At 41.9% G+C, this 27931-nt stretch overlaps 1 protein-coding gene across 1 annotated transcript; it reads right to left on the bottom strand.

Moving 5' to 3' along the window:
- Nucleotides 1-143: 143 nt before the first annotated feature.
- Nucleotides 144-27882, bottom strand: BEND4 (BEN domain containing 4). Its single transcript, XM_041402923.1, has 5 exons — nucleotides 27519-27882; nucleotides 18801-19367; nucleotides 7402-7493; nucleotides 3887-4127; nucleotides 144-696 (listed from the first exon to the last, which is right to left on the bottom strand). Exons 1-5 carry the CDS (start codon nucleotides 27880-27882, stop codon nucleotides 479-481), a joined length of 1482 nt encoding a protein of 493 aa, XP_041258857.1. The 3' UTR covers nucleotides 144-478.
- Nucleotides 27883-27931: the final 49 nt, after the last annotated feature.

Here is a 27931-nt window from a genome sequence, read left to right as displayed (position 1 = left end):
TATGTTCTTTTCTGTTAGCAAATGGGAAACCACTCTTTTATTTATTTTTTTTTTTGTTTTAAGTGTGCAGACTTGTACAAATCTTCTAGTCAGGGAAAGCAAAGCTGTTCCGAGTCCGGGCCTGGGATTGTTATCACTAGGCTGAACAGATAGATAGTAGCTGCTGTTTCTTTTGACACTTCTATAGTTTTTAAATGACCTTTCCTCTACAGCTGGAGGAAATGGACTGCACGTTCCCTTGGAGTGAGCTATGAAGGGTTTGGAAATAATAGGCACTGAGAAGTCCCGTAAAGCAGGTCTTGAAATGGATTTCTTTCTGTTGACTGGGATATGGTAGGACGGAGAAGCTGAAATGTATGCAGTGTGTGTTCAAACATGCTTTGGACTCCTAAATGACAGCAGGGTTAGGTATGTTTAACAAACAGTCTCTCCTACATTAAGTGGTTGCTACTGCAGTACAACGTGGTTCTCACTGCCATCAATCTCCAGACCCATCCTGCATCCCTCTGTTGAAGACCTCGTCCTGTGACCCTGGGTGGTCAGTCCCCTCGTAATACGAGCTGCCGTTGTGCAGGAAAGTCCCCACGGCGCGGCCCTGGCGCGCGTGTCCCACGGCGTCGCTGAACACCTTGTTAATCTGCTCTTCAGATGGCATCCACCAGTCCGGGTTGGAGGTACAGTGCATCCTAATGAACTCTGCAGGAAAACATGCAAGGATTAAAAGCAACTTGTCTTTGCAGCGTCTGGTACCGCCCAGGTGTCAAAAGCTCATGGGAAATAAGAAAGGAGGCATTGCTGCTCTACTTAAGCAGAAGTAAAGCCTTATGGGGATGCCATGATAATGCCACTTGGACCTGTTGTATTTCTGCATAAGTGTGCTTCTCCACATGCAGTGTATGTTGTTACACCTGAGCTACCTAGGTGACTCATGGGACCTGGATATAATATCCTTTCTTGTGGAAATACAAAGAACTAATTCGAACTGAGGGCTGTGATTCAGCATGTGCAATATGTGTGGAAGCTAACACGAGCCAGGACATATTTCATTAGAAACCTGTTGGTATCTAAACCTCAAGGTGATTGCTGCTGGATCTTTCTGACCTCCCTCTGCTGGCTCCTTCAGCACCTGCAACCTGCAGGAGCCTCCAGCCTGCTGGAAAATGTCACTGCCATTATTTCAGTTTGGTGCTCCTGTCTGTTTGGGATATCTTTCTTTTAAGTTCTGCTATTTTAATCTCCCTGTATTTTACACCTATTTTTTCAGAGACTAATTTGGCCTTAGAAATAGCTAAATGAGATCAGAGAGCTGATGTGGGGAGCCTTGCAATAGTTTTCAATGCAGGAGAAAATGAATTGTACCACATGCATTTTAGCTATTTAAATAGCTGCTGCTGCCACATACAGCTATTTGTATGTGATGATTACATTTTTTATGATTTATTTTTCAGATTCTTTGACGTGCTATATGCTAGACTTGCAGAAGGTGCCCTGCCAAGTCTGGAGTTGTAACTGCTAGACATGGCTCAAATAGGTGTATTTGGACTTGGAAACATCCAAATATGATTTTAAATGTGAGGGCATCTTATTAGAGATACTGGATACACTGTACCTCATATAGAAACGGAGCTACTTACTTATTCTGTAACATTAGTTATTCCCTCATGCAGCATTGTGTGTCCCAGGATATTTTTAAATTCTATTTTCTAATGTTGACAAGCCAACAGCACAATAAGTGGTGTAAGGTAACTTCATTACTGTCACCACATCTCCAGACAGGGAATGCTGTGCTTTTACATGAGTTCCCGTGCCTGCAAGGTATCTCATCTGTTGGACAATTAGGATGTGATTTTTGCATAGCTCCTCCAGCAGTGTGTCTGCAAAAGTGATCTCTGTTTTAAATTCATTTCCCTGGAAATCCACACAGGCAACAGTAATTCCTACCTAGTTATGTTCACATGTGCCCCCACACTCATCTTTTTCTCAGAGAAATGGTTACCATGTAAAGAAGTAATGCTGTAATTTAAGCCTGCCAGGATGTTTTAAAACTGGCTCCAGACACCAGTCAGTTGTAGGAATATATTAAAAATGTTTATATATATTTAAACTCTGAGTGCAGACAGAGAACCAATTTGCACTCTCTGCTATGGTGTAAAGGCATAATTAGCTGGGTTGAGAATTAGTCAGACACTTGTTACTTGGCTTGTAAATGAGTAGGAGCCAGTGGCCAACTCTCAGCACTGGAGAAAGTTGTCACGTTCCCACCTCCACACAAAGGCCCAAGGGGAGAGCTGTCTACTCTGCTTTCTTAGCTGGTCATTACCTACTGCATGTTTTGGCTTCCTCTTCAAGTTTCTGATAATTAAAGGAATTACCCTTTCTCTTTCTCCCAAGGAGTGCTCCCCATGCTCTGTGTGTTCAGAACCTCAAAAAGACAGCGGCCACAAGCAAAATTCCGTGTTTACTATTAGTCTTGGGAGGCAGGTGAGAGAAAGGGGAAGAAAAGGGTACCAGCACTGTGCTTGTGCATAAATTATTAGGTGACACTTAAAATAACTTAATAAATGCTAAAGTACTTGTTTCCAGCCTTCATTTTCCAGGAGAACTTCTGGGTCCCTGACTCTCTAGACCTCTGCAGCATAGTGTATGATGGATTTGTCCTCCAATTTAGCTCTGGTAGAGTCTCATACAGCAGCTTAAAAGATTATTTTGTAGTACAAAAAGTGCTTGTTTGCCTAATTTGTCTGCATGTAAAATCTGAGTTCATTACCTGGTTACATCAATATTGTACCCTAACCACAAGTCTTATCTACTTAGCCTTGTTGGATTCTTCTACCCTAAATGGGAAGAGGCCCGTATATATGATGTGTATAACCACTTTGGACTCCAGTTGGACGAGTGAAGATATTTTTATCACTGACTGACCACAATATAGCTTTTTACATTGCATTGATTAGTAAAACATTGTTGAGGTTAGTTCAAACAAAATTTCATGTATGTGCTCAAAAAATACTATAATGTTAACTGTGAGTTAATTAAAGAAAAAATAAGCATATGCATTTATACAATGCAGATGTTGAAACTAAAAACATATTTTTACTTTGGCTTTAAAAAGTCCTGTTTTGTATGTTTTATTATAAATCTTGCTACCAGCCTTTTCAAACAATTTTAGGAAACCAAAGTACACAACATTCTTTGCAGTCTGTATGTACCCTTTCTGTGCAATATCCTCACTCTCTAACATTGTGAAATGCTTGCAAAACTCCCCTCCCTTTTCAGGCTAAACATGGGGGAAAGTTGTTCCCTAACATTTTCTGGCAATGTTGCATCAGTATGCCAAAAAATAAGTTAAATCCTGGACAACACACTTATGTATACTTTGTAATTAACCTCAAGATATTCTTGAACCTAGAAGATGTTTCCAAACCTACTCTGAAACTCTGCTTCTATCTCCAATGATGCACTGTGTTCTTGCGCATCATCCTTAATAGACATTAGACTGTAACTATTCCTTTGGTTAGTTTTGCTGTGTATTGGTGTTAACAAATTACCTGAACTTATTATAAAAAGATTGTAGTCAGGAATGTCTGGTTTTGCTTCACTGCTTTTTAAAGTGTATTAGTGTCATGTGCCCTTGCATTTGGGTCCTCTCTTACGTAAGAGGCCTTGTTTTTTCCCATCAAAAACACCCCAAACACATATATTATACATACATACACACTTGCATGTATGTATGAAAAGAAAGTGGATTGTTTCTGGGTGCTTGTCACCTGCCTGCGAAACCCCTTCTAGTTCTGCCACTGTCAGCCAAAAACGCTTCTACTGAGCCAGAGCCAATGTGGTGAAATGAGATCACATATGGTGGACACTGAGCGAAAAGATGCAGTACCTCTGAGACATGTTACTTTAACTGGATCCAGAGGACGTCTTTCAGGACCTGTCTCTCCTGACTGCACTGACCTTTTCCTTTTCCCAAGGCCGCATGAGTACTTAAGCTCATCGGTTGTGAAAACAAATCTGATGAGATAGCGAAGGAGCCGTCGTCCATCTTTCTTGGAAGAATTTACAGCCTCATCCCACTGTTTACTAGTGATGTAGACAGGGTAGTTGTTCAGCAACTGCTTACTCCCCTGAAAAAGTCAAATATTTTTGTTGCTTATTTTGCAAGGCAAATAAGTGAAGATGTCAGTTGCAAAAAGAAATAAATGTTTTTAACTATCCATGATCCGAGAGTGAAACACAACCCAAAGTGAACATGTAATTGCTCTTACAGAGAATAAGTACTTCTGAAATTACATTTCCATTTTCTAGAACTCAGATGAGGTGAGGTACAAATGAATAAGTTTTGAGAGGTGTAGCTATTGATAATTTACATTTTCACAAGCAGGTTAAAATGAGTTAAGAATCAGCAACTGGGCATACTATTTAAGTGTAATATTTCTTCTTAATATGGTAAAATGCATAAAAAGGGTCTTTGAAGAGCCTGATCAAATGGATCACTTCATCACGGCTCATAGTTTTCTTCAGAGGTGACTCTTTTGGTCTATTTTTATAATAAATTTATTACTTCTGTTGAACACACCTGAAACTTGACAGCAATTATGTTACTGTGAAAAATGTAGAGAAAATAAGTAAAGCAACTATGAAAACTAAAAGCTTCATTATTATTAATGAATGCTGTATTAACTCAAATTATAGCTTTAAAGAAATGCCACTGTGTCAGCTGGAAAGAAATTTTGCTTTTAACCTTCATAATTTGTGTGCTTCAATATTCCAATATTAAATGAATGCTGTGGGACTAATTATGGGGATTCCTGTAATCCACACACATTTATAAGCCCTCTTAAGTCAATTGTACCTAAACTGTATTTAATTCTTGTTGCCCACAAAACGCTATAGTTCAGGATTACCCAATTAATGTAAGATGGCACTGTTAATATACTTGAAATAATTGAAGTACACAATAAAAACCCAAACCACACCCTCCTAGAGACTCATTCACTCTTACAGCTGCACCTCTCTATCAAAACACATAGATCTGGTAGCCCAATTAGTGAACTATTTGTGCAGCCCTCAGGTTTGACAGGAGCTTGCAGTGAGCTAGAGAAACACAGGTCTGATGCTCAGTGAGGTGCTCAGCCACATGCCACACTTGTGGGCAAGTGCTGCAAAGTTCTCACTTCTCACAGGCCTTTGATATCTGAAGACTAAGTTTTAAGGACTACCTTTGCCTTCTTTCACATATTTATTATAGTATCCTGGGAGACAGCTTGAGAGCATCTTTGAAGTTTTTCCTCAGGTATTTGCTTTTAATTTTTTTTTGCAAGTTTGATAAATATATGGAAGACTGAAATTAGTGAAGACTGTGCTGAGATTATCATTAGACAATCTCTATGATCTAGAGTCACACCACCTCCCAGTGGGGTTAGCATTCACTGGGGGCTCAGCCTGTGTGGCTGTCTGCTACTTCTTTGCCTTGCAAGGACAGCTATGGACAAACCCAAAACGCTGCAAAGGAAGCCAAAATGTAAGGGAAGAGATGGGCTTTGTCTGTCTGAAGGGCCACTCCTTCCCCAAACACCTCAACACTTCACTCACTCTCCTGTAGCTGTAAACTCAAGCTCTCACCCCTAAGAGAAAAACCCTTCACCTACAGTCTAGCCCTGTTAAATTTGGGGCTTTCTCTTTGCACTTCAGTATCTCCTCACGTTACTGCAAACAGGTCAGGGTCAATTCCTGCCCCTCCACTCCTGACACAGGCAGCTGCTTTAGTTTTTGCCCATACATGATCCCCTGGAAAGCCTGAAGAGCTCTGCCACGGAAGAACATTTCAATCCATCTAGTCCAGCTACTTGTCCTCTTCCAAAACTGTGAAGGAGCTGGGGAAGGAAGAAGAGCAGAGGGGCAGCATGGACAGCTCTTGGAGGTAATATATTCTTAGGCTGAAGTAGTTGTGACCACTCTGTCACAGGGGGAGCTGGCAGGAGTACTCCCTTGGCTTGTTCCACTACATCAGTACAAAGGACCATGTGATCCTCATACTGGTATTTAAATTTTTTTTTCCAGCAGCTAGCTTCACATCTCTTTTATATAAAGTAAGTTATTTTCCTACCTTTAATCTCTGAAATCTATTTTTTTCCTATTAAAAAACCCCTTTAGTGAAGCAATGACCATTCTTACTGATACCACTGCAAAGTATAAGCTGCAGGTAGCTGTAGGTCCTGCCTTGCTTTTCAGCCCTGCCAGGCCTGGCTTATGCAGTGCAAGCCCACAATGGCACCGGGTGAGGCTCCAGGCTTGCTCGTGTGCATTAAGAACAGATGCTCACGGGTGGCTTTGCTAAGCAGCAAGCTATCCTAGAAGCTATTCTGTGTTTATATATACAGCACTGATGAAAATAGGGTGCAGAAAGGCCCAGCATCTAGATTTCATGAGAGCTCACATTGCTATTAACTGAGGAGAGGGTAATAAATTTTGCCTAACTCCTCAGCCTCAATTTTATAACACTTCTCTCTTGTTCCCCCTGAAATGTAGGATGTTTTTCCTCATTCTTCTCCAAGGCATGATATAGTGTTATGCTACTCTGTTAAACAATTACTGGATTCCTGCTACAGACACACTTTCATTGCTTCCTCAGAGAGTAAAGCACTTCTGGGCAAAACACTCTTGCTAAATATATGATGTGGTTTGGTGTGTCCAGCAGTCATTAAATGAAAACAAACATAAAACCTCCCAGAAATGAAATAAGCAGACTCTGAAGGAAGAACCAAAAATACAAACGCATCTCTGCTTGTATTTGTACATGATGAAATTTATGAATAAAAGATTCATATCTGTGCATTTAATTGAATAAAAAATTCTGTCACACTGTGACAAGCTATTCCTTGTGAGACATTACAGAACAGCCACAGTTTTTACAGTACTTGAAAATTTTAGTTAACCAAAAGAGCATTAAAAAAAGGAAAATCAATCCTTGGAATTTACTTGAATGATAGCAGCTAATGATAAATATAAATATGTATATATCAATTTGCACAGGATAAAACTGAATGGAAGAGCAAAGTAATACACACCCTGAACTGCTGCATGCCACATGCAGCCACTCTCAGTCATTTCACTAGGTAGCCCTATCCTAAATTCTACCCCAAAAATGGTGTTTCTGAAGAAAAACTACCAAAAGCAAGGCAAGCACACCTGGTGCTGATGGAGGGAGTTAGGTGCTGCTCAGTAAAGTAATTCTAGATTATACTAATGATGTGTTTCCTCCATTAAGGGGATTACTGTACTTAAGAATGACAGTTTTTAACCTGTTTTTACTACTAAATGCCTACTGATTTATTTGCCCACATGTTTGTAATGAATGATCAAGCACAAAGAGATGCAGCTTTTTTCACTGTACACTACCTCGGTTGGATGGTCTGCTGGCTGTGGCACCATAAGCTGGTTGTGATGCTGAAGTACAGTCTTCAAATAATCTAAAACCGTCTGGCAGGGCACTGTATGAAACAAATTGCAATTACTGTGTATTAGCTATAAAGCACAAAATAGAACAACAGTATTAAATCAAGCAGTGTTCCTTAGTATCTCTGTTCTATGTCCGTGAGATTTATTTCAAATAGGAAATACTTCTCATTTTGATTTGTGAAGGTATTTCATTTAATAAATGTACAAGTATTGTATTGCCTATACTGAGATCTCTGAAATTACTTTTATTTTTCTGCCTGCTGGTTTTCAAAGGGTTTTTTTCCCAAGTTTGAAATTATAATTACTACAAATACAAATTAGGTCAGCAGTAATGATACTAAGAAAAAAAATATGTAAATACTGTAAAAATCCCAAACCATACAAATGAGGAAACATTTATTGGACCTAAATAATGCATTGATTAACATGTAAATATGTTTAAATGTTTTTGAAACTACAGTCTGATTAAATATACTAAAGAAATTCAATGACTGGTATATTCCAATTTCTACTTCCTCCCTCCTCCCAAATTTATCATAAAACTAGGTGTTAGGCAAATTGCTTTATTTCTCTTTGCCCTCATCCTCCCCTCTTTCCATTCCCATTCCTCTTATCCATTTCAGTAGTGGTACCAACATCCTATTCCCTTCTGTTGAGGTGATAGGTTAATTAGGGATGATTCAATTATGGGTCTCTCTTAAGCAGATGCTGCCACATCCCTGATTAACTCTGGAGTATTTTTGAAATACAGCTCTTTTCTCCTGAGCCTGAAACACCATAGGAGAATTAAACAGATATTAATCCAACATTACAACTGACTTGTGCAAGACTAAATAAGCATAGTTTTTAGGGTACCTTATGACTTTCACATTTTGAATGGGTTGTTTTTGTGAAATATTCAGATTTAATCGTCATTTCAGCTACCCAGAAGAAAAATTTATATTCATTTTTTTTATTACTATTTCTTGGCATTTTATTATTTCTTTACACCTGAAAAAATGTGGTGTTTTGGGCTTTATCTTAAGCTGGCAATCTGAAAGCAAGCACTGAAACACCCAAGAATGTCTGAAGGTAGGATTTATGGGTATTTTTCCCTCTTTCCTTGGCATTCACACCACTCAGCTTACTATGCCCATCTAGGCAGACAGGGTGCAGAACAAAATTACTCTGTGCAAAACAGACCCTTTACTGTGGGACAAGAGGAGTTACATCCAGCAGTCTGCACAAAGAAGTCATGCAAAGTGTCTGATATGATGAATAAATTTCTGTGTTATTGCACCCCACGTTGACTTCTCTGTAAAGACAGCCCATCAGTGTATTTACTCCTGCTTCTGTTTTTTCACACAGTAAGTAATCTCACTGCAGGCTATCCAAGGATGTGTTTACCTATGTTCTTCCAAGAGGATGGGGCTCAATTGAGAAGACAACAGGAAATTACTTAACCTGTTGTGTCCCCAGCAGATGAAGTGCAGCTCTACTTGAACTCTATGCTGCTGATAAAATGCCTTCTCATTACCACTGAGAAACATGAAAGTACTAAAAGCTGGCCAAAGCTTATAAAAACGTCTATCCTCATAAAAGCAGCAAAGTTTTGAGTACAACATTGCTTGATTTTTTTAATCATTGTAGTGACTGGAGGATGCTGATCACTTCTGCCTTTAAAGCCATGACACAGCACAGTTTGCTGTTGATACAAATAATGTCAGCCTTTGCTACGTGCAAATCCAGACTTCTTGGGCTGCCATGTTATCTGAAGCCTAGAAGGAACCACAAAGAGGGCAGCACAAGGTGGACAGTCAAAGCTCTGGTTTTGCTGCTGTGTCCCTCTTCTAGCTCTGCAGATATTCTCTTTGCTGAGAACTGTTTCCTCCAAACCCTTCAGGAAACGGAACTTCGTAAGAGCCTGGGGGTCCCAGCTGGGAAGAAGAATAATCATTTAAGTCTACTAGTTTACTTATTCTGTTTATCTTTGATGGGGCCTCTACAGGGTTAACAAGATCACAGCCCCATGGGCTGATACTCTGCATGCTTATGCAGCTATCCACTATCAGGACATCACCAACAGGAATTTGTTCTTACTCTACATAGTGGGAGAGATACCAACATCGAGATAACATTTGTTTTGATCTAGCAGAAAGCCTGTGGGGAGGCAGTAATTTTCCTACCCACTAGGGAAGAGTTTCCACAGCTTTTATTTTCTGAAAGTGCCAGCATTTCAGAACGGACACTGGAGATGGCGAAGTAGCCCGGCTTGTAGAGAACGAAAGGGCAAGGTCTTTGCTGGAGCTACAGGGCAAGGAGGAGGAGGCCCTGCAGGGAACCTGGTGTGCCAGGGAAGGCTGCTCTGGCTAAGATGCTAACCAGGACACATGCAGGAGGTGGCAGGTGTTTGCTGTTACCGATCCAAGTTTAAGACATTGTTGTTATTCTAGGTATCTGCATGTTGTAACAAGCGCTTCTTCAGCACAGCCTGTCACAGTTTTCTCTGCAGAGGATCCTAATGTCTAATGAATAGTTGAACAGTGACTGTGGTGGTCATGCCCTGTGCCAGTGACAAAATCCAGGCTATGATCTCTCAGCCCGAGCTGCCACACAGCACAGCAACTCCCTGGACTAAATCCTCCTTGCAACAGACAGCATCAGTGAGTAAAACACTGTAGAACTCAAGCAATCATCTCCCAGTGATGCAGTTTCTACCACTGGAACACAAACCTTACTTCAAGTGTGCATTTTGTTTTCCTTCAAACTGGGGTTTACAAACTTTTTTGGAAAAGAAATGGAAAATGCCTGTTACTTGTTACATACTTAGTGGTGGTAAAGTAATTTCTCCATTTTTTCTTTGCTAAGCCCAACACTGATCTTCCAGAGGTGCTGGGCTCCTGCTAAAAGCAGAGTCCCTGCACCTCCTTACATGTCTGTACAGGTGATGGCCACGGGTCTTTTGGCCATACTGTGCCTCAATACCCAGGCAGAAAGTCACTGTGACCTCCCAAAGCCTTTCTCAGTGCACTGAAGGCACTCAGTGCCTTTCTCAGTGCATTTCCCAGGGGCTGAAAGCAAGCAGAGCTCTGCTCTCTGTGTCCCAATACACAGAGATCAGCCAGGGCTGTCACCTTGTATCTTCCTCTCTCACAGCTACCTCTGCACCTTCTGCAAGCTGTAAGCAATGACTGTGGGCTCATGGATTAAAGTATTAAAAACATGGGCTGTGAACAGTTTCACAAAAAACATCCCTCCAGAAATTCAACTGCATCATGGCAGTTTTCCTGAATACAAAGATATTTGTGTTTTTAAATCATGTTTTGTAATTTAATGTTATGTAACACCCTGAATATCTGCAATACTCATCAACCAAACTCTTCATCTCATCAAAACCATAATTTGGCAAGATGTAGCCTGGTACTAATGCCATTATTCTGGTTTAGCACTCTATTAATTGAAACCGGCATCAGCTGTGCAAAAAGTTTGTCTGGGCTCAGTATCAGGCCAACAAAATCACCGTCCTCCAGGACATCTCACATCCTTTTGAAAAAAATCAGATACTATTTCCATCCTTCAGTCTTCTGAAGTGTCCAAAATATTACAAAGCATAAAGAAAAATTATGGTCAGAATTGTCTTTTTCACATTGGGTTTAGCTCCTGAAATGAGTTGTCCAAACCTCATGGTTTTGAAAACATCACCCTTTGGTAGCAGCTGCCTTGTGCCTTTGGTAAAAAGTTGATGTGTATTTAGGGAGGAAAAGCTGCAGTGCCCAAACAGCTACTGCTCTTCAGTGTCCCAGCACGGGCAGGCAGCTGGGACAGGCAGCTGAGGCTGCAGTCCCACACGAAGCTGCTGATAGCACCCAGAGGTACAATGGAAGTGGAAAATATTTCTACCAGCTTGCCATCATCACTATATTTGTGTGACTGCATCATGCTACCCTTCACAAGTACCAGAACAGAAATATTCAATGAACAGTTCCATATTATTGATAAAATCTGCTTCTGTCTGACAATGGTCCAACACTGTTGTTAGGATGTCATATTTTTCCTTTATCTTTCCAGGGAAAGGAAGCCTTCTCTAGACAATACTCCACATTTAATTTTAATCATTAATTTACCACTGACCCAACTGCTTTTTACACATCACCATTAACTTCCCCTCGAATCTATTTGTTATGTTTCTAACTCTTCCTTTACTTTCCCTCTAAACCGGTTGGTTTTGTAACCAACATGATACTTTTCCTCCTAGTTAGTCTTTTGGGGCCTTCAGTGACATGGTTTTAATGTTTCCCAATTATCACCCACTCTTTTTTCTTTTTAAACCTTTGCCTCTGATAATTGTTTCCAAATTTTTATGAAGGGCCAAGAACATCCCTACTATTGGTTTGAGCTGGGTTTTTGGTCACTATAAATGTTACTGGGACATAATCACTTACACTGGTATCTGTCAAAATGAGAACTCTCATTTATCCTCCCAAAAATGCAGCCTCCAGTGTAAAACATTCCAGGGCTGTTTACATTGCCAAAGCACAGCGCTGTGAAGAGACGCTTGGGCTTGCTGTAAATACGGCACATCTCCAAGGTAAATAAAGTGTATCTATCTCCAACCTCTCCTGCAGCATCAGACAGTCCCAGTGAGAAGGGATGGCTCATCCCCAGTTTGGCTGTGTGACTCTCTGCAGTGGCCTCAGCCCCATAAACAGACAGTAAGAAATCTGGTTATTCTGTAAATTAACAAGATTTTGTGCTCTGTAGCTGACACTGGCTAGTATTCCTCTTGGTGCTCTGCAGAAGATGAATCCCTCAGCACTCAAGACCATTTACCTCTGACTCACCAGAGGGAAGGAAAATTGGGAAAGGTGTACATGTACACCCACCCTGCTCAGGGTAGCAGCTGATAGCTAAGACTGGCTCAGCACTGCACCGTGTCCTCCTTCACTTGACCTTGAGCGACGCTGCTCTCCGAGTTCATTGCAGGGCATTTCTAAATTGATGCTCGACTGTCAAAAAGATGTAACAAATGATAGGGAACGTGCTGACGAACCACAGGGCTGTGTGAATTTCTTACAACATTAATGGAGATGCCTTTGCTGGCTGAGATTTGGACAAGTGTGCATGGCTTGGATTATTTTAGCTCATAGGGTAATTTATTTCAATAGTCAGCTGAAAGCCAGCAAAAGCTGCATGGATGGTCCATGAAGACAAGTTTGTTTGGAGTGTGATGGGCTGGAAAAACAGCAAGAGGCAAGGAGAGATAGGGGAGGAACTGATCTCAGTGCTCAAGAGCCTGAAAATTTGGATATTTGTAACTGGATGGTAAAATAAAACTAGCATCCATTCGTAGTGAATGCATACAGCAGAAATCAAAAGAATTGACACAATGTGTAGGAGGGTGTTAAAGATTTCCTAAATTGACCTACATGCCAGCCAAAAACAGGGAAGGGAGAAAAATTCAAGCAAATATCCCATTACTTTAAAAATCCCTCTCAGCTGTGTTTTCCAGGCAAATAATTTAATTTCTATAAATCTGCATCTGAAAAACCATTGTACTTTTAATTTTCTTTTGCAATAGATTTCTTCCAGAAAAAAGAATGTTCCCCTCCCATACGCCCCTGGGATATACACCTCTGCATAAACAACAGATTAAAAGAGATAAAACAAGGCAGCTGTGCATCTCATTTAAGTGATGCTGCCACATGCTCCTGTGGCTTTTAGTTTTGTCTGTGCTCTCTCACTTTCCATCAACTCATTAGAAGGAGCCCCTTGTGATCCCGTTCAGTAGCGAAGTCTTCCCTTTGGAAGGGACATCCTCTGTAAACCCCTCTACTACACATTTCCACTGCTGGTAACTAACAGGGAAACCAGGAAGTCCCCTGTGAGAAGGGACAGCAGTTTGTGTCACTAAAAAACAAATGTTTACTTGCAAAGGTCAAACCAAAGTTGGGACCTGGGAGTTCATCCTTGTCAGGCTGAACTGCAGCTCCCCACAAAACTCCCACCAGCTCCGGTTTCCCAAGCGGGCTGAGAAGCCTGATCTCCCAAATTCTTGTGGGTTTGTATCCAGAAAAACAGAGAAAACAGATAAAGCAAGCCCTGGTCTTGCTGCAATTACATGTTTCAATAAGTTTTTGTACTCAGGTTGGTTTAGCAAAGTAAGCTGTCACCCCCAGCAGCAAGCAAAGCTGAGCTGCAGATTCAAAGGGGTTCTTGTGCCAAACACTGGGTGACCGTGCTCGAGGCTCTCTCTTCTCACAGTAACTTCACACTTTGAAGCTGAAGAGCAGAACGAGGCCACAGATCAGACCAAAACATCCAGAACATCAAGGGAAACCAAAGAAGTGGTTAAATGTGAACATCAAGAAAAAGGACTAAAAAAAGGACATGAAAAAGTGTTCATCATAACCCTTGATGGCTGCTTTATCTACACTGTGGCTGTGGTAGGCCCTTTGGAAACATGAGGCTCTGAAAGTATAAAGAGACAGGATTTGTAGGGAAAAGTAATATCTTTTATTATATCATCCAATAGTCAGGAAGAAGAGTCTAGCCTTGGGCATACAAAACCTCCTGGAAAACTTGTTTGACTTTTCAATTACATTGATATTAACTCTACCTGCAAATCCCACTTTGCTTTGGCTACTTCCATTTGGCCACCATGCATGCAGTCTCTATAGGTGACCAGGACTCAGCATTTGAGGGGGTTTTCATTCTCCATCCCTCTGCTATTTGCTGGAGTATTTTTTGCTGCTGGGCTAACAAAGTAAGAATAATCATTGTACTTGTCACACACTGCTCCATATACTTACTAAATTACACCTTTTTCACTGCTTTCAGATTGGTTTATCCAAAACCACACGGCAAAGCTGGGAGCAACAGGAGACAAACCCTAACTCATGATTATAGACCTTTGTTTCAATCACCTGGAAATATTTTCTCCCTTTCAGATAAAAAAGTGTGAGAAAATTACACTGATAATAATGAAGAACTCTTTAATATCCTCACAGTTAAAATCCACATCTTGTATGCAGCTCCATAAATATGTCTTTAGATTCACTACTGGGAAAGTATCACAGCCATAGTGATTTCTATACAGAGGAAAGAAACTAGGAGACACCTTTCTTCTCATGTGGATGGATTACTTTGTTTTATTCTTAATGATCTCAAAACCTTAAAGAGCCAGTGATAATTTTGCCAAACTCCTTCCAGGAATTACCTAAAATTTAATTATTTTTCAGAAAAAGACATGATAACACACTGAATGAAAATGCTTCTGTTCAGTTGAATTGAAAACTGAAAATTCTTGGTTAATATTTTGCCCTAAAAAAAATAAATATTGGGAAAACTGGACAAGTTGAACGAAGTTGCACTGCTTTAAACCCCAAGCACTGAAATATGATTTTTTCTTCATTTATTCTACAGCTGGAACAATTAAGTTTTCATACAAATGTAAGTATTGTTTCAGTCAAATCCAATGGAGTTTTTTTGAGAAAAAAAAAATCTACCCATCCAGCAACCAAAATATATGGGATATTTTATCCATGTAATCGTTTCTCTCCAGTGGTGATTTGCCAGAGTGATGCTAGGCTACAGGCAAAAAGATCCTACAGAACTGAAGGGTTCTGCAGCAACAGGGCAGAGTCCTGAAAACTGAAAAATCTTATTTTCTGTGTCCAAAAGCTACAGGAGAATATGTTTTCTGTAATATTTGTTAAAAAAGAAAAAAAGTGTCATTGCCTTTACATCTGCAGAGAAAACACTCTTTTTCGTGGTAGTCTCTTTGTGAGCCTTGCTTTGCAAAGCTTGAGGCAGAGATGTATAGCGGCAACTATTTTTAGATTGCAAACTCTCATGGATTTTAAAAGGGCTTTTGCATATGGAAAGTAAAAAAAAGAAATGCAAAATATTTCAGGAGAAGGATAAAATGATTCATATTATACAGCAGAAGGGAGGGGTTGCTGCTTTTACATTCTGCTGGCAGAGTTGCTAGTGGGAGCCTCAGCGACTGCGGGGAGGGCATGGTGCACAATGCCACGGCCCCACATCCCCTGCCAGCCGCATCCAGCAGCTCTGGACCAGCTGCCCCAAGGATGGGAAGAGAAACCACTATGTGAAATATCCTGCTCATTCAGTGGCTCGATGGAGACAGTATGGCAACCCTCACACCCATCTAGCTGCTGCCTTGGCTGCCTCTCCAAATGCTCACTGCCTTCCCTGGCCCGGCAGATGGCCAGCACGAGGTGGATGAATGCACAGGGAAGAAAGTTTGTGCTCTGAGATTACTCTGATGTGATAGAAGGTGGCAGACAACACTGACACTCTGCAGAGGGCTTTCTGTCTCCCTCCTGAGGCATGCAATGTCTTGATGGGAAAAAAAAAAAAAAAAAAAAAAAAAAAAAAAAGCACAGAGAGTAAGCTCCTATTTACATACAGAGCTGGGCACCTCAAGTCACAGAAAAATTTCTGCCAGCTTTTTCGCTAGTAGAAGCTCACAGGAGCAAAATGAACACTAGAGACAAAAATAATTAGACATTGCCTTTAGTTGATTTTTGATTAACTTTGCTTAGTGGTGGCTGTGTGACTGCCTAAGGATCTCTGTTCTACCATGTGGCAAAACCTGAGGGACCTTCCGTGGCTCTTAGCACTTCCCCAAACACACGGGTCACTTCAGATCTATTTGGGAATGTCACCAGAAAGCAGCAGATGTATCTGATGATGATTTTCTGTTGGCAGATGAAGTCCTGCCTCCTGGCACATCTTTTATGTTTGTCTGCTTCCTTTGATACACTGTTAACAAGGAGTTTCATGACTCCTGGGGGGTGCAAAATGACAATGATTATGCATGTTTGTCACTTTTAAAGGGAGACGAAGGGTAAGTGTGATGACCCAGGTAAATACTTGCTGCTTAACCCAGCATTAATCCTAGCAAAATACAGACAATCACAACGGGATTCAAATGACAAAGAACTGAAGAATATGAATATAATTAATTCCAGTCAAAAAGGTCTTATGGAAAGTCGATCTTGCCAGACTAACCTGTCATTCTTTGATAAGCACACAGATTTGCCTATAAAAGTTGGGCTGAACAATATAAGATACCTAGACTCCTGAAGGGCAACACTCAACACCAGCAGACCAAATCATACATATATTAGGAACCTGCTATTGACATCTCAAATATTTGTCATTGCAGGAATCACCATTAATAGACATGTTTCTAGAAAGGCCCAACATGGACTAACAACACCTTCAAAACTATTCAACATTCCTAAAAAGTATCACAAAGTTAATTTAAAACAATTTGAAAAAAATCTGGATGATACAGAAATTGACAAATCAGCAAACAGTGGGCAAGTGGGACAGTCAGAGCAATCTGCAACACTTAGTACATGAACACAGACAAATACAAAGTGTGTACTTTTAGGAAGGAATATGCACAGAATGAGAAGCTCAGCTGCACAACCCACCAGGGAAACCATGGGTGCAAGTGAAGAGTCTATTCACCTTTGATCAGGCTCACAGGAACACATTGCATGCATTTCCAGTGCCCAGATTTTAAAGAAATTAGCAGAAGGGGAGAAAAAAAATTGCAAAGACAGATTCAAGTAATTTGAGGAGTTTCAAACAGTACTGTTTGCTTTGTTTATTTAAAATGGAAATTAAGTCAGCTTTCAGTCTGTAAGTACCTTCAATCAGAAGAAGTACCAAGACCTATAGAGCACTTCATTTAGTGGAGCAAAGCATAAAAGTCAATGGCTAAAAGCTGATTTCAGGTAGTCAGGCAGGGAACAAGGCACATATTTTCATCAGGGTAATTAAGCACTGGAACCAAATGTCAGGTAAGAGATACAGCCACTGCTCACCAGAGGCTGGAGGCCTTCCCAGATACTACTTGAGTCAAATACATGTTATGCATTAGTGAAAGTAAAAAAAAAAAAATACTGTGTTCAGTACAGGTGACTGAATGAGAGCTGTCAGTCAGACTGCAGACCCTACAGGACCATTTCTGGCCTTACACCTGAAGGCAGGACTCCACAGGAGTTGAAGTCCACACAATTCCCTTTGTCATGCAATACCAGATGATGTACTAACCACTGCTGAAACCAGTGAGAGTGCATGAGTTATGGTAACTCTATATTTTTGGGAGAGGTGAGGGAGTTACTCTAAATGTTGGGTTTTCTTTGCACCGAACAATGCTGCTTATGGGATTTGTCCGTATCCCTATGGACCAATGCACAAAAGAAAAATGTGATGTGATATAAATAATGCACAGTCCATCACTGATACCTGGAGAGAAGAATTATGAAGACTACTGCTTGCATTTTGCTCAGATTTTGCAACTGCCTCTACATGCTGGGGCAGTGGTTGGTTACTGCCTTCTTCCTTTCTGCATAGTTAGCATCTTTGAAGCATTTTCTCTCTTGCAGATCATGCTGTACTAGACATGCTTTTCTGCCATTTAGAGATCAGTTAAATTAAATTTTCATGGATCTACCCTAAACACCTCGAGTTCAGGTAAAAAAGGTGCAGTTCCCTAGTGTTTACACATGTCCAAAGCATGTTGTATGCTTCTTTCTTTGCTAAATTTCAGTTTGCTTTTAATATTACTGTTTGAGGTGTATTTTTGCCTGTGCTGAAAGTTTAGAAAATACAGATCCAAGATACTTTGTTCTTATCCCATAACACTCTTCAAGTATCTTGGCTCACCTGAACAGTGAGACATCCTAGGTTTAAAGAGCAAGAGAAGCTTTTCACAAAAAGGGGCTCTATTTGATTTCTTTCTCACTCCTAGTGGCTTCCAGATGCTAAACTGGAAAAGTTGTTGTCAGATTTTTTTTTTTTTTTCAGATTTATTTGAAGATGAATGGGAGGAGATGTAGCAATGCTTCTCACTAAGCTAGCAGCAATTTAAGAGAAGCAGTTGAAAGTAAAAGCCAAAATTATTTCAGGTAAAATTATGCCTGTAACTTTGAATAGCTTCCTAAAGTAACCAAAGAAAGGAGCCCCAGAAGGGAATTATGTTTATAAGCTGTAATGTCAATTAAAGAACAAGACAGATAAAGAGTTATGAAAGCATATGTTTGAAATTACTGAGACAAACCACCTGATATTTGGAATTTGGGATTACAAGTACATCCCCACCTAAACACACTTTACTAGTGTAGGACAATATTCATAGAGATGAGTATCAGCAGGTAATTTCCCACTGGGCACACCTTTAGGAATTTTGGCTGGAGACAAATTCCAGTGTTTGACTATTATGATTGCAACCTTTAAAAATTAGTAGAACTTGAAATAAACCATTACCCACATTACTTTTATCACTGAATGGCAACATTACATGGCAGAGGATTATTTACCTGGAATGCTCTCCAACTTTCTACGAAGCTCTTCATTCTCTTGTTGCAATGAAATTACCTCCTGCTCTAGCTCTTGACACCGAGGGCAGTAACCTTCTTCCTCTTCCTCCTCTTCCTCCTCTGGAAGTGTAGAAGATGATGGATGACCATGAGATTCTGATGTTGCTGGAGATGTCCATCCACCTAAAGTGTGTACTGGAGAGGCTGAAAGTGGATCCACATCTGCCAAATGGCTAAAATCATTTATTGATGAGGTGTTCTGAGAAGGGAAGCTCCCAGAAAGCAAATAGTTCTGAAGGGAATCAGTAAAAACTCTCAGAAAGGCTGAGGTTTGTTGTTTCTTTTGCATATACTGCATCTCTATGTCTAAAATGTCTGACGTCTGACTATGGACCATTTTCCCGAGCTGACATTGCTCTTGTCTTTCACTATAATTTGGGTTTTCCTGCTTTATACAAGAAATCATGGACTGAGAGTGGTTGTTGTCCAGTAGTTTTCCACCACAATTTAAGAGACTTAGAACCCGGCTGCATTGCTGAGCAAAGGCATCCAGAATCATTCGACTCTCTGCAACAAAAGAAAAGATGAATCACAGAAACCTAGTGCAAGAGGTTATACCAGGCAGTAGCAGCTAGATGAATGTACACAACTGTTTACAGTAGCATGCATTTTATTTCTGAACATATTAAAATGATGGCTTCTGCTTTAATACTTCTGCAACACTGTGATTTAAAACAATCCTGACTCTGTTTCTATTTTGAGAGTGCCCTTGTGCCCTTGCTGTTAATCAGAAATGCATTGTGATGATAGACACTGCTTACTGACATCTTCTTTCGGAGGGATTAAGTCAGGAAAATGGGGAAGAAAATACAAATTACATCCAATTTGCTACAAGTTCAAGTAAGTACTGCCCTGAAAGCCTATTTCAAGCTGCTGGAGGGCATTAACTGTACATATTTGTAGGACTTTGCACTATACCTTTGTCCTATGCCCAGTTCCTCTCCAACAAGACTTCCAAGCTTTGTTATTTCTCCTTTTTGTCTTTGATGCATTTGTTTGACATTGGGCACAAGACAGTCCACACAACTGACCCTCAATTTAATGGACTTTGCTTCTGCTCCTTTTGCTCTAGGTTCCAGATATGTCCAGGAACTACTCACAGTGATAAGCACAAACCCCTCTTCTTAAATCAAGCAAAGGCATCCTACATGATTGCAGGCAGGCCAGTATGGCACAGTGGAGAGTGGAGTTCTTCAAGATGCTCTGCACACAATCAGGAAACTCTACATAGGATTGTGCAGCAGTTTCTGGAGACAGCAGCACAGCTCTGGAATTAGGACAGGGATGCCGTGCTGCACCTAGTCAGCTTTCCTCTCATGACAGGAGGTGTCATGTCTCAGGGAGCAATAGCAGCTACAAGCTAAACCTACGGAGCAGGATGCCTCATTTCTGCAATGTCTACATGTGCAGCTCAAGCTGCTATAATACTTCCTGCACCCAGATAGAAAATGACCAAGATATTTATGATACAACCTGTTAGGCTCCCCAGTAAAAACAGTGCCTTTTAAATCTTTTTTACCTTATTCAAAGATAAGTTCCTCGAGTTATCTAAACAGATGTAACTAACATTTTGCAAAAGGAAAAAGAAGCTGGTAGGTTAAAGCACTGCCAATTTTGGAGAGCACTTCTCAGGCAGGCTTGACTTTTAGAAAGTGACAAATGCATTTACTTCTGAAAAGGCAACCTGCTACAGATACATGAGACTAAGTACCCCAGACCTTCATTTACTGAAACTTCATCAGTAGCCTCATCACACTCATAATGCACAAAAACCAGAAATGTTCAGAATTCAGGGCTTAAAGGGGTGGCACTTTTCACAGCACTTCTTCAAGATTCTCCACTTTCTGGTGGAAAATCTACTTTACACTGAGATCAGTACAGCTGACCTGAAGAATATGTGAAACAACACTAATTTGCATTTGTACCATCCTCTAGATCTCTGCAAAGAGGGCAGGGCTGAAGCAGCATACAAATATTTTCAGTCTCAAATGCAGCCAGAGGAGACCTCCCCAGCACAAAACTCTGATGTGATCTCCTGAGGACTGAACTGAAAAAACAGGAACCTGAGGTGGGCTGCCTGGGGCCATGCAGGGATTGTCCAGGGGCTCCATGGGAAGGACTGGAGTGGCCTTAGGACCACTGCAAGCATCCTCACCATCAGCCTCCTGTGTTTATGAGCCATATCACATTCCTGGACACAGGTTCAAACTAAGGAAGGCAGATTTCTACAACACATCTTAGATCCAAAGCTTTATGCAACACCCTCTGTCCACACTACAGCTCCAAAGGGCAGAGATGCACAGGCACTGCTGCTCCCTTTGCAAGTGGGTGACAATGAGGTGCCAGGTCCATCACCACTGCCTCTCCTTCTCCATTCCTACACTAACCAAAGACCAGCTGTCTTTAACCCTTACAATCAATGCAACTGCAAAACAACACAGGAGATGTAATATGAATGAAAAGAACAGCATCCTGGTGACATGGCAGCTTTCCAGCTGAGACCTGATAAACCAGAAGGAAGTCAGGAAATTCAAGCATCACTAACAACCCCAAGATGTGCTTTATTTGTCTTACTTCTTTCCATATTTCCCCTTTAAAATTCTTACAGGATGATGTTGACTGTAACTTTGCAATCCTACTACAGAATGTTTTTTTCATTCATTTTAATCCTATAATCTGATTCCAGTCCTGAAGTCATCTATACTGTTTGTATTTTAATCATTATTGTCTCTGTTCACAAAACAGTTACGTATTCTTTGCATATCCTTGTTGCATGGGGACAAGATAGGAATGAAACAACTGAAAAGGGATTACACTCTTAAAAGAGATGTTACTCCAATATTATGGTTTATTCTAAAACTAGCAAAAAGTAACCTGACATTCAAATTATTAGTTTTGAATAATGTCAAAATACACATTAATATCAGTAAAGATTAAATTAATTATTAGTTTTGTTTTAAAATTTAATGCATTAGGCATATTCACTGTGATAATGGTTTAAAATGTAAGTGAAATTTTATACAGAAATGACATTATTGATTTAATCTTCAGTATCAGATCTATTACGAAGACACAATAACAGCAATTACTGGTTTTTTTTTCTTAACTTCAACCCATACCCAAAGACATAAAAATGAGCCATGACAAAGCAGGGATCATTTGAAAGGCTAACCCAGTGATGCACAAATGCATTTTTTCTGGGTACTGCTGGACAGCAATAGTGAGGGATGCTCTCAGCACATATTCTGGAAATATCTGTCTCTGTGCCGAAGTAGGTTCTGCTTTGAAGAGACTTCTACACCAGTAATGGTGCACACAGCCACAGTCTGAACAACCCTAAATGAGAATGGTAACTGCAGTTATTTCTTATGATAGAGAAAAAAAAAAAATGTTGCCCATTTAGCATACATTGTAGAAACTGGGATTTCAGCTTTTACAGACTGACTATAATTAGAAATGCAAGCACTGTGCAATGGCTAATCACTTAAGAAACGACAAAAAGTTGTTTTTATGTGATTACTACTGAATAAACACCAATCTATGATTCTTAATTGATTTAATATAATGTATGTATTTTCTATGAAAGTAGGATTCTAGTGAAATCACTGCACTGGACTAAAACAGTGTAAGCAGTTTATTAAAGTCTTATTGTGATATTCCTTTTCCTTATTACCTTGCTCACCAACCATGTAATCCTAATGTCTCAGACCCCAGAGTCTTTAGTCTTACAGAACTTCTATTGACTTTAACTAGACATTTGCCTGGAGGTAGACTTGCTGCCTAAGACCCATAAAGTGCTAAGAGAACAGGATTAAAATACTAAAAGCATAAGTATTCCTAACTAGATTGTCTGAGATTGCAAGCAACTAGAAGATACTACCACATGGCAAATCAGGTACCAACTCCCAGATACAGCATTCATCTTTACATCATTTTCTCACTGACTCTGGGACTAGGGGAGGTTCTTGTCTATTCAACCACCAGAAAACAGGGTTTAGGAAGAGTGAATGTCTGAAACTCAGTCTGATAACTTACACTAACTAATGCATCAGAAAAGATGTCTGGAAAATTTGGCAGTTATAACTTCGGCTTTTCCCACACCTAAGGGTCTTTTCAATGCTTAGATCAGACAGCTTTATTAATAAGCATTGTGTTGGGTCTCAGTGGATCTCGATTCAGGTTGTGGCTTTTCCGAAGTTTCCTTTGTATTCTTGGGCAGCTGGTTTAAAAAGTCATCTTTTTAAGTATTGAGTGGGTCTGAACACCATACACTCTCCCCTGCAGGGGAATGTATTCTTTGATATTTAATTTTCAGTGAGATTGTGACGTTCAGGCTCCCTAGCAATTCCAATCGTCTCACTCTTCACCTTGCAGTGACTCAGCCCTCTCACCTGATTATTTGTATTTCTTGATTTGTTTATTACAATATTTTGATTAATTGAGATCCTGGGGCTACAGCCTTGCACCCCTCAAACTGGGCCTTTATCCAAGCATAGAGACTTGGGGTCATGTTTTTAGATATGACCACTGCTGTAAATATCTGTGCTTACGTCACAATATTGAGAGCATTTGACACCTCCTATGACTACACAATGTTTTCTTGGGCATTTTGCATGAAGATCATTGAGACAGTACAGTGGATTAAGACTACAAATGTCTGGTCATTTCAGTACTTATCTGAGAGATCTGCTTTCAGATGAGGGCTCACAATTTCTAAGGCAAGGTCAAAACACTGAACTTCATCTTCGCTTTTCACAGAACAAACTGTTTTTCTGTCTGGGCATAACAGCTTTATTAACTGGTCATTTTAAATATGCCATGTTTTTGGCACTGCTAACAGGTGTTACCAGCTCTGCTCTTCTTCCTCTGCTTTCCGTGAAAGCCCACCCTAAATTTTAAGCTGCACTGTAAGGCATGCCATATCCTGCTTTCCTAAGGAAAAGGACTTTGGTGGATTATGGTACTGTTCAATGCACATACTACCAAAGACAGAGTTTTCATGCCAGAAAAATAATCTGGATAGATTAATAAAGAATTGATATTTTACAGAAGAAAATGGGTATCTGCTGGTGCTTTGAATGAATCCATCTGTGTGGCTCACAGCAGCAACAGCAGCCAGAGTAACCTCTAGAGGAGAGAGAAGGATTGTGTTGCAATGCAGCTTCACATTTCTCATTGTAAGATGACATTTCTCATGCAGGATCTTTCCCTGCATGATGGGATCTCAAGCTAAATTTTTCTCCACCATGGTACCGGGTGGAGAATTCCTGGTTTTCTTCCTTTCCCGAAACCCTCTTCCTGCAATTCTGCTGGAGTCTGGGGGTGAGAGTGGTCTCTTAGAGAGCAACTGAGGGAAAATCTGGGAACACTTGGGAAGAATTCTAACCATTAGAAAAAGCTGCAAAAATATGGAAGCATCTTTAGTTGTGACTGTGTTTGAGGTGCCCACTTTCAGCAGCAAACTTGGAGTTGTGAATCCCAAAGGGCCAGAAATGTCATGCCTGAAGTAAACTTAAAAGAATCAACTGCATTAAGTGTTTAAGTTGCTGGCACAGAGTTAGGCACCCCAGGAGTGGTGTTTTACTAGCTATTTGCTCACTGTTGCCTGAACAAGTGAAAAGGTATTGGCAAAAAGAGGGGTGTCTCTGAAACTGAACTTAGGACGTGGGCATCCCTACAAAACTGCCCTACAGCACTCCACCCCTTTATTCAAGTAAGCACCTGCCAAGTGCTGAGGATAAATTAAGTGGGAAAACTGTACACATCGTGGATGGTGACTGCCTTGTGGAGAATGCATGTGCAGCCAGACACCTGCTAAGGGGATGATCTGTCCCTCCCTACAACACCCACCACTTGAGATGAACCTGTGGCTAAGAGGTGTTCTGAGCCTGTTCCTCTTGCTGCTGTGGGGAGCCCAGACACCCCACAGGTGCTGGCCAAAGTACAAGGGTGACTGTGCATGCACAACATGCAAATGCTGTCACTCTCCAGGGCCAAAACCCCAACTTTGCTTCCCCAAAGGCAGCCTGTGCTACTAAACTGGCTCACACATTAGTTAAGAGGATTTCAAGCCTCTGGACAATGGGACTTCTTCACATACATACAGCACTGGGGTCCCAACTTCCTGCTCATCCTAGTGGTGTTACTTCATCACCAAGCAGGAAGGATGAGCACACAACTCAGGAAAGCATCCCTACCTTAGGGATTAAAATACCCAGGAGATCTAAACCTTGCTTATTCCTTTATAGAATCACAGAATGTTTTGGCTTGGAAGGGACCTTAAAGTTCATCTAGTTCCACACCCCTTGCTGTGGGCAGAGATACTTCCACTAGACCTGGTTACTCAAAGACCTATCCAACTTGGCCTTAAACCAGGGTTGGGCATCCACAGCAAGCTGTTCCAGTGCCTCATCAGCCTCACAGTAAAAATGTTTTTCCACATATCGAACCTAAATTGCCCATCTTTCAGTTTGAACCTATTGCTCCTTGTCCTGTTGCTTCAGTTCCTCTTGAAGAGTCCCTCTAAAGCTTCTTTGTGGGCTCTCCTAAGATACTGGAAGGTTGCTATGAGGTCTCCACGCAGCCTTCTCTTACCCAGGCTGAACAGCCCTCACTTTCTCTGCCTGTCTTCACAGGGACCTGCTCCAGTCCCCTTTCCAACTTTGTGGGCCACCTCTGGTAACAACTTGTGCAAAATACTACTTGTACACTCCGTAGCAAGTTTCTGGTTTCTCCTGTTCTGTTTCTCTCGGCACTTACCGGAGCAAAGGGTAAGTTGGGACCCATATAGGAACCTAAAGTAAAGCCTGAATGTGCAGTTGAAGGGACAGAGATTTCAAAGAACTTTGGTGCGCAAATGGCAGTTCCTTCACTCTCTTTAGCATAGAACTAAACCAGACAAGCTCTGAAGCCTGCTCTAGTGCCTGGTTAGAACAATGTACTCAGGAAAAAGAAAGTCCAAACTTCTGCTCATCGAAGCCCAGAGGGCTTTGCCGTGAATATGGCCTCATATATCATCTACCAGACAGGTGAATGTTTTCCACGGCGTAATCTGCTTCTGTAAAGAAATGTAGGTGTCATATTTATCATCAGTGTTTTGATCGTGGGCCACAAAGAATACTTAAATACCACCATTTGGGCATTTCATATAAGAAGCAATTTCATAAAGAAAGATGACCTTCTGCCACAGATCACAGAACTATGCCCCAGAGATGTGAATTCTCTGACTAATCTATTCAAGAGTTAAACTTTTTGGTAAAGTACTTGAATTATTTGTAACAAGACATGCTAAATTCATCCAGTACAAGGCTACTTCTAAGCAAAACCAGGCACTAAAACGTAGCCATATATCCTATTAACTAGAGTATCTCCCTGTTTAGTAAGGAAATGTCATCACATTTGTTACAAAGGCAAACAGCAACATACCAAAACAGGATCCAATTTTTCTAAATAAATAAATCAATGATGTGTCAAAAATTAACAGATGAGTTAATATACCCGATGTTATCAAAACCAGATGGTGCTTCATAATATTCATCCTGTTCAGTCAAACCCTGAATATATTCTGGACCATCAGTATATAAAATAGGATGCTGCTATTTGTGATGGCAAACAAAAGCAATCATGCCTGCCAAGCACATACTATAACAGGCAGCATTTCAGCTCTGCTAGACAGAAAGTAATTAGAATGCTTTTAATGTCCAAAAGAATGATGCTGATAGGCTGCCACAGATGTGTAGATTTATGAATATTTATATGGTGGTTTATAGCTGACACTTTTATCAGTTGAAGAAGATAAAATATCTGCCTGACTCAAAAGCTTGACAGTCAGGTTAATAAAATCTCATTAAAGAGAATGACCTATGCAATTATATAGGATTTATTGTAATTCATTTTTGATTGTACTCTGCTTAAAGATGCAATTTCCCATTTCCTGATGCCAAATTTAGGTTGCATATCAAGATCTACGTGGTTTTTTAACTCCAAGCCATCACTAGAGGAAAGATATGCGTTCAGCATCTCGGTATCTTACACCTTTAAAGAAAAAAAAAAAAAAAAGAAAAATTGATCTCCTGTTTGTCACTGCATCTTATGAAAACGGCGCAGGCAAGCAGCCGATCTATTTTCTTTCTGTTAAAATCACCACCTCTCTATCAGCAGCCTCTCCATTACCAGCAGCTCCCCCGGTAGCCGGCCCCAGCCTGCCGCCCTCCCCGGCGGAGCGGAGCGGGGCTGAGCGGAGCGGAGCGGCGCGGCCGGCCCGGGGCTCCCCCCGTCCGCCCCGCCGGCGGCGGCAGCTCCCCCCCGCAGGTGCGCACCGGCGGCGCCGCCTGCCCCGCCAAGTCCTGCGCGGCTGCCGGCACAGCCCCGGCCGGGGCGACCCCTGCCCACCGCCCCGGGGCGACGCCGGCCGGGCAGCGGCCCCGCCCGCCGCGGGAACTTCGGCGCTGCCCGAGCACCGGACAGACCCAGCCGCCCGGCGCGTCCCCGCCCGCATCCAGCCCCGAGGGGGGCACCCCGCGGGCGTCGCGCCCTCCGCCAGCCGCCCGGGAGAGGGCTGCGCGCGTCGGCGGCGGAGCCCGCAGCCCCCATCCCGCTCCCGCCTGCTGCAAAGTGCCCCGCGAAGTTGCGCGGAGGAGAGAGAGGAGTTGCGGGTACCTGCGCTCAGCTCCGCGCCGCCGCCCCCCGCCACCGCCGGGCAGGGGCCGTAGCGGCCCGAGGAGCTCGGGGCCGGCGGCGGCGGGCGGGGGTGGCCCTGGGCAGCGCCGGGGGCAGCGCCGGGGCGGGCGGGCCCGTTGGGGAAGGGGCCGTGCGGCGCGTAGGGCAGCGGCTCGGCGGCGTGAGGGAAGGGCTGCCCCGCTCCGCGCCCGCGGGGCACCTCCACCATGGTGGGTCTCTCATAGCGCTTGGCCAGCGCCGCCCGCTTCCCGGGGAAGGTCTTCAGGACGCTGTAGGGACCCCGCTGCTTGTAGATTTTGGGGGTGCTGGGCCCCTCCTCCGCCGGCTGCATCTCCTCCTCCATCCTCCGCCGCCTCCCCCGGCGCGGCGCGGCGCGGCCCCGCTCCGGGGCT

Source organism: Onychostruthus taczanowskii, unplaced genomic scaffold, assembly GCF_017590055.1.
Source record: "Onychostruthus taczanowskii isolate IOZ18803 unplaced genomic scaffold, ASM1759005v1 scaffold2, whole genome shotgun sequence".
Classification (NCBI taxonomy): Eukaryota; Metazoa; Chordata; class Aves; order Passeriformes; family Passeridae; genus Onychostruthus; species Onychostruthus taczanowskii.
The sequence above is the reverse complement of the archived record's forward strand: the minus strand, read 5'-3'. Positions and strand labels throughout refer to the sequence as shown.

Bases quoted from the DNA above. Each gene is read 5' to 3' on its own strand.
- BEND4 (XM_041402923.1), bottom strand. From the start codon at position 27,882: ATGGAGGAGGAGATGCAGCCGGCGGAGGAGGGGCCCAGCACCCCCAAA. The intron at 19,368-27,518 runs GTACCCGCAACT...CTTTTGTTGCAG, and splicing joins CGGCGCGGAGCTGAGCGCAG to AGAGTCGAATGATTCTGGAT. The intron at 4,128-7,401 runs GTAGTGTACAGT...TGACTTTTTCAG, and splicing joins CAGCAGACCATCCAACCGAG to GGGAGTAAGCAGTTGCTGAA.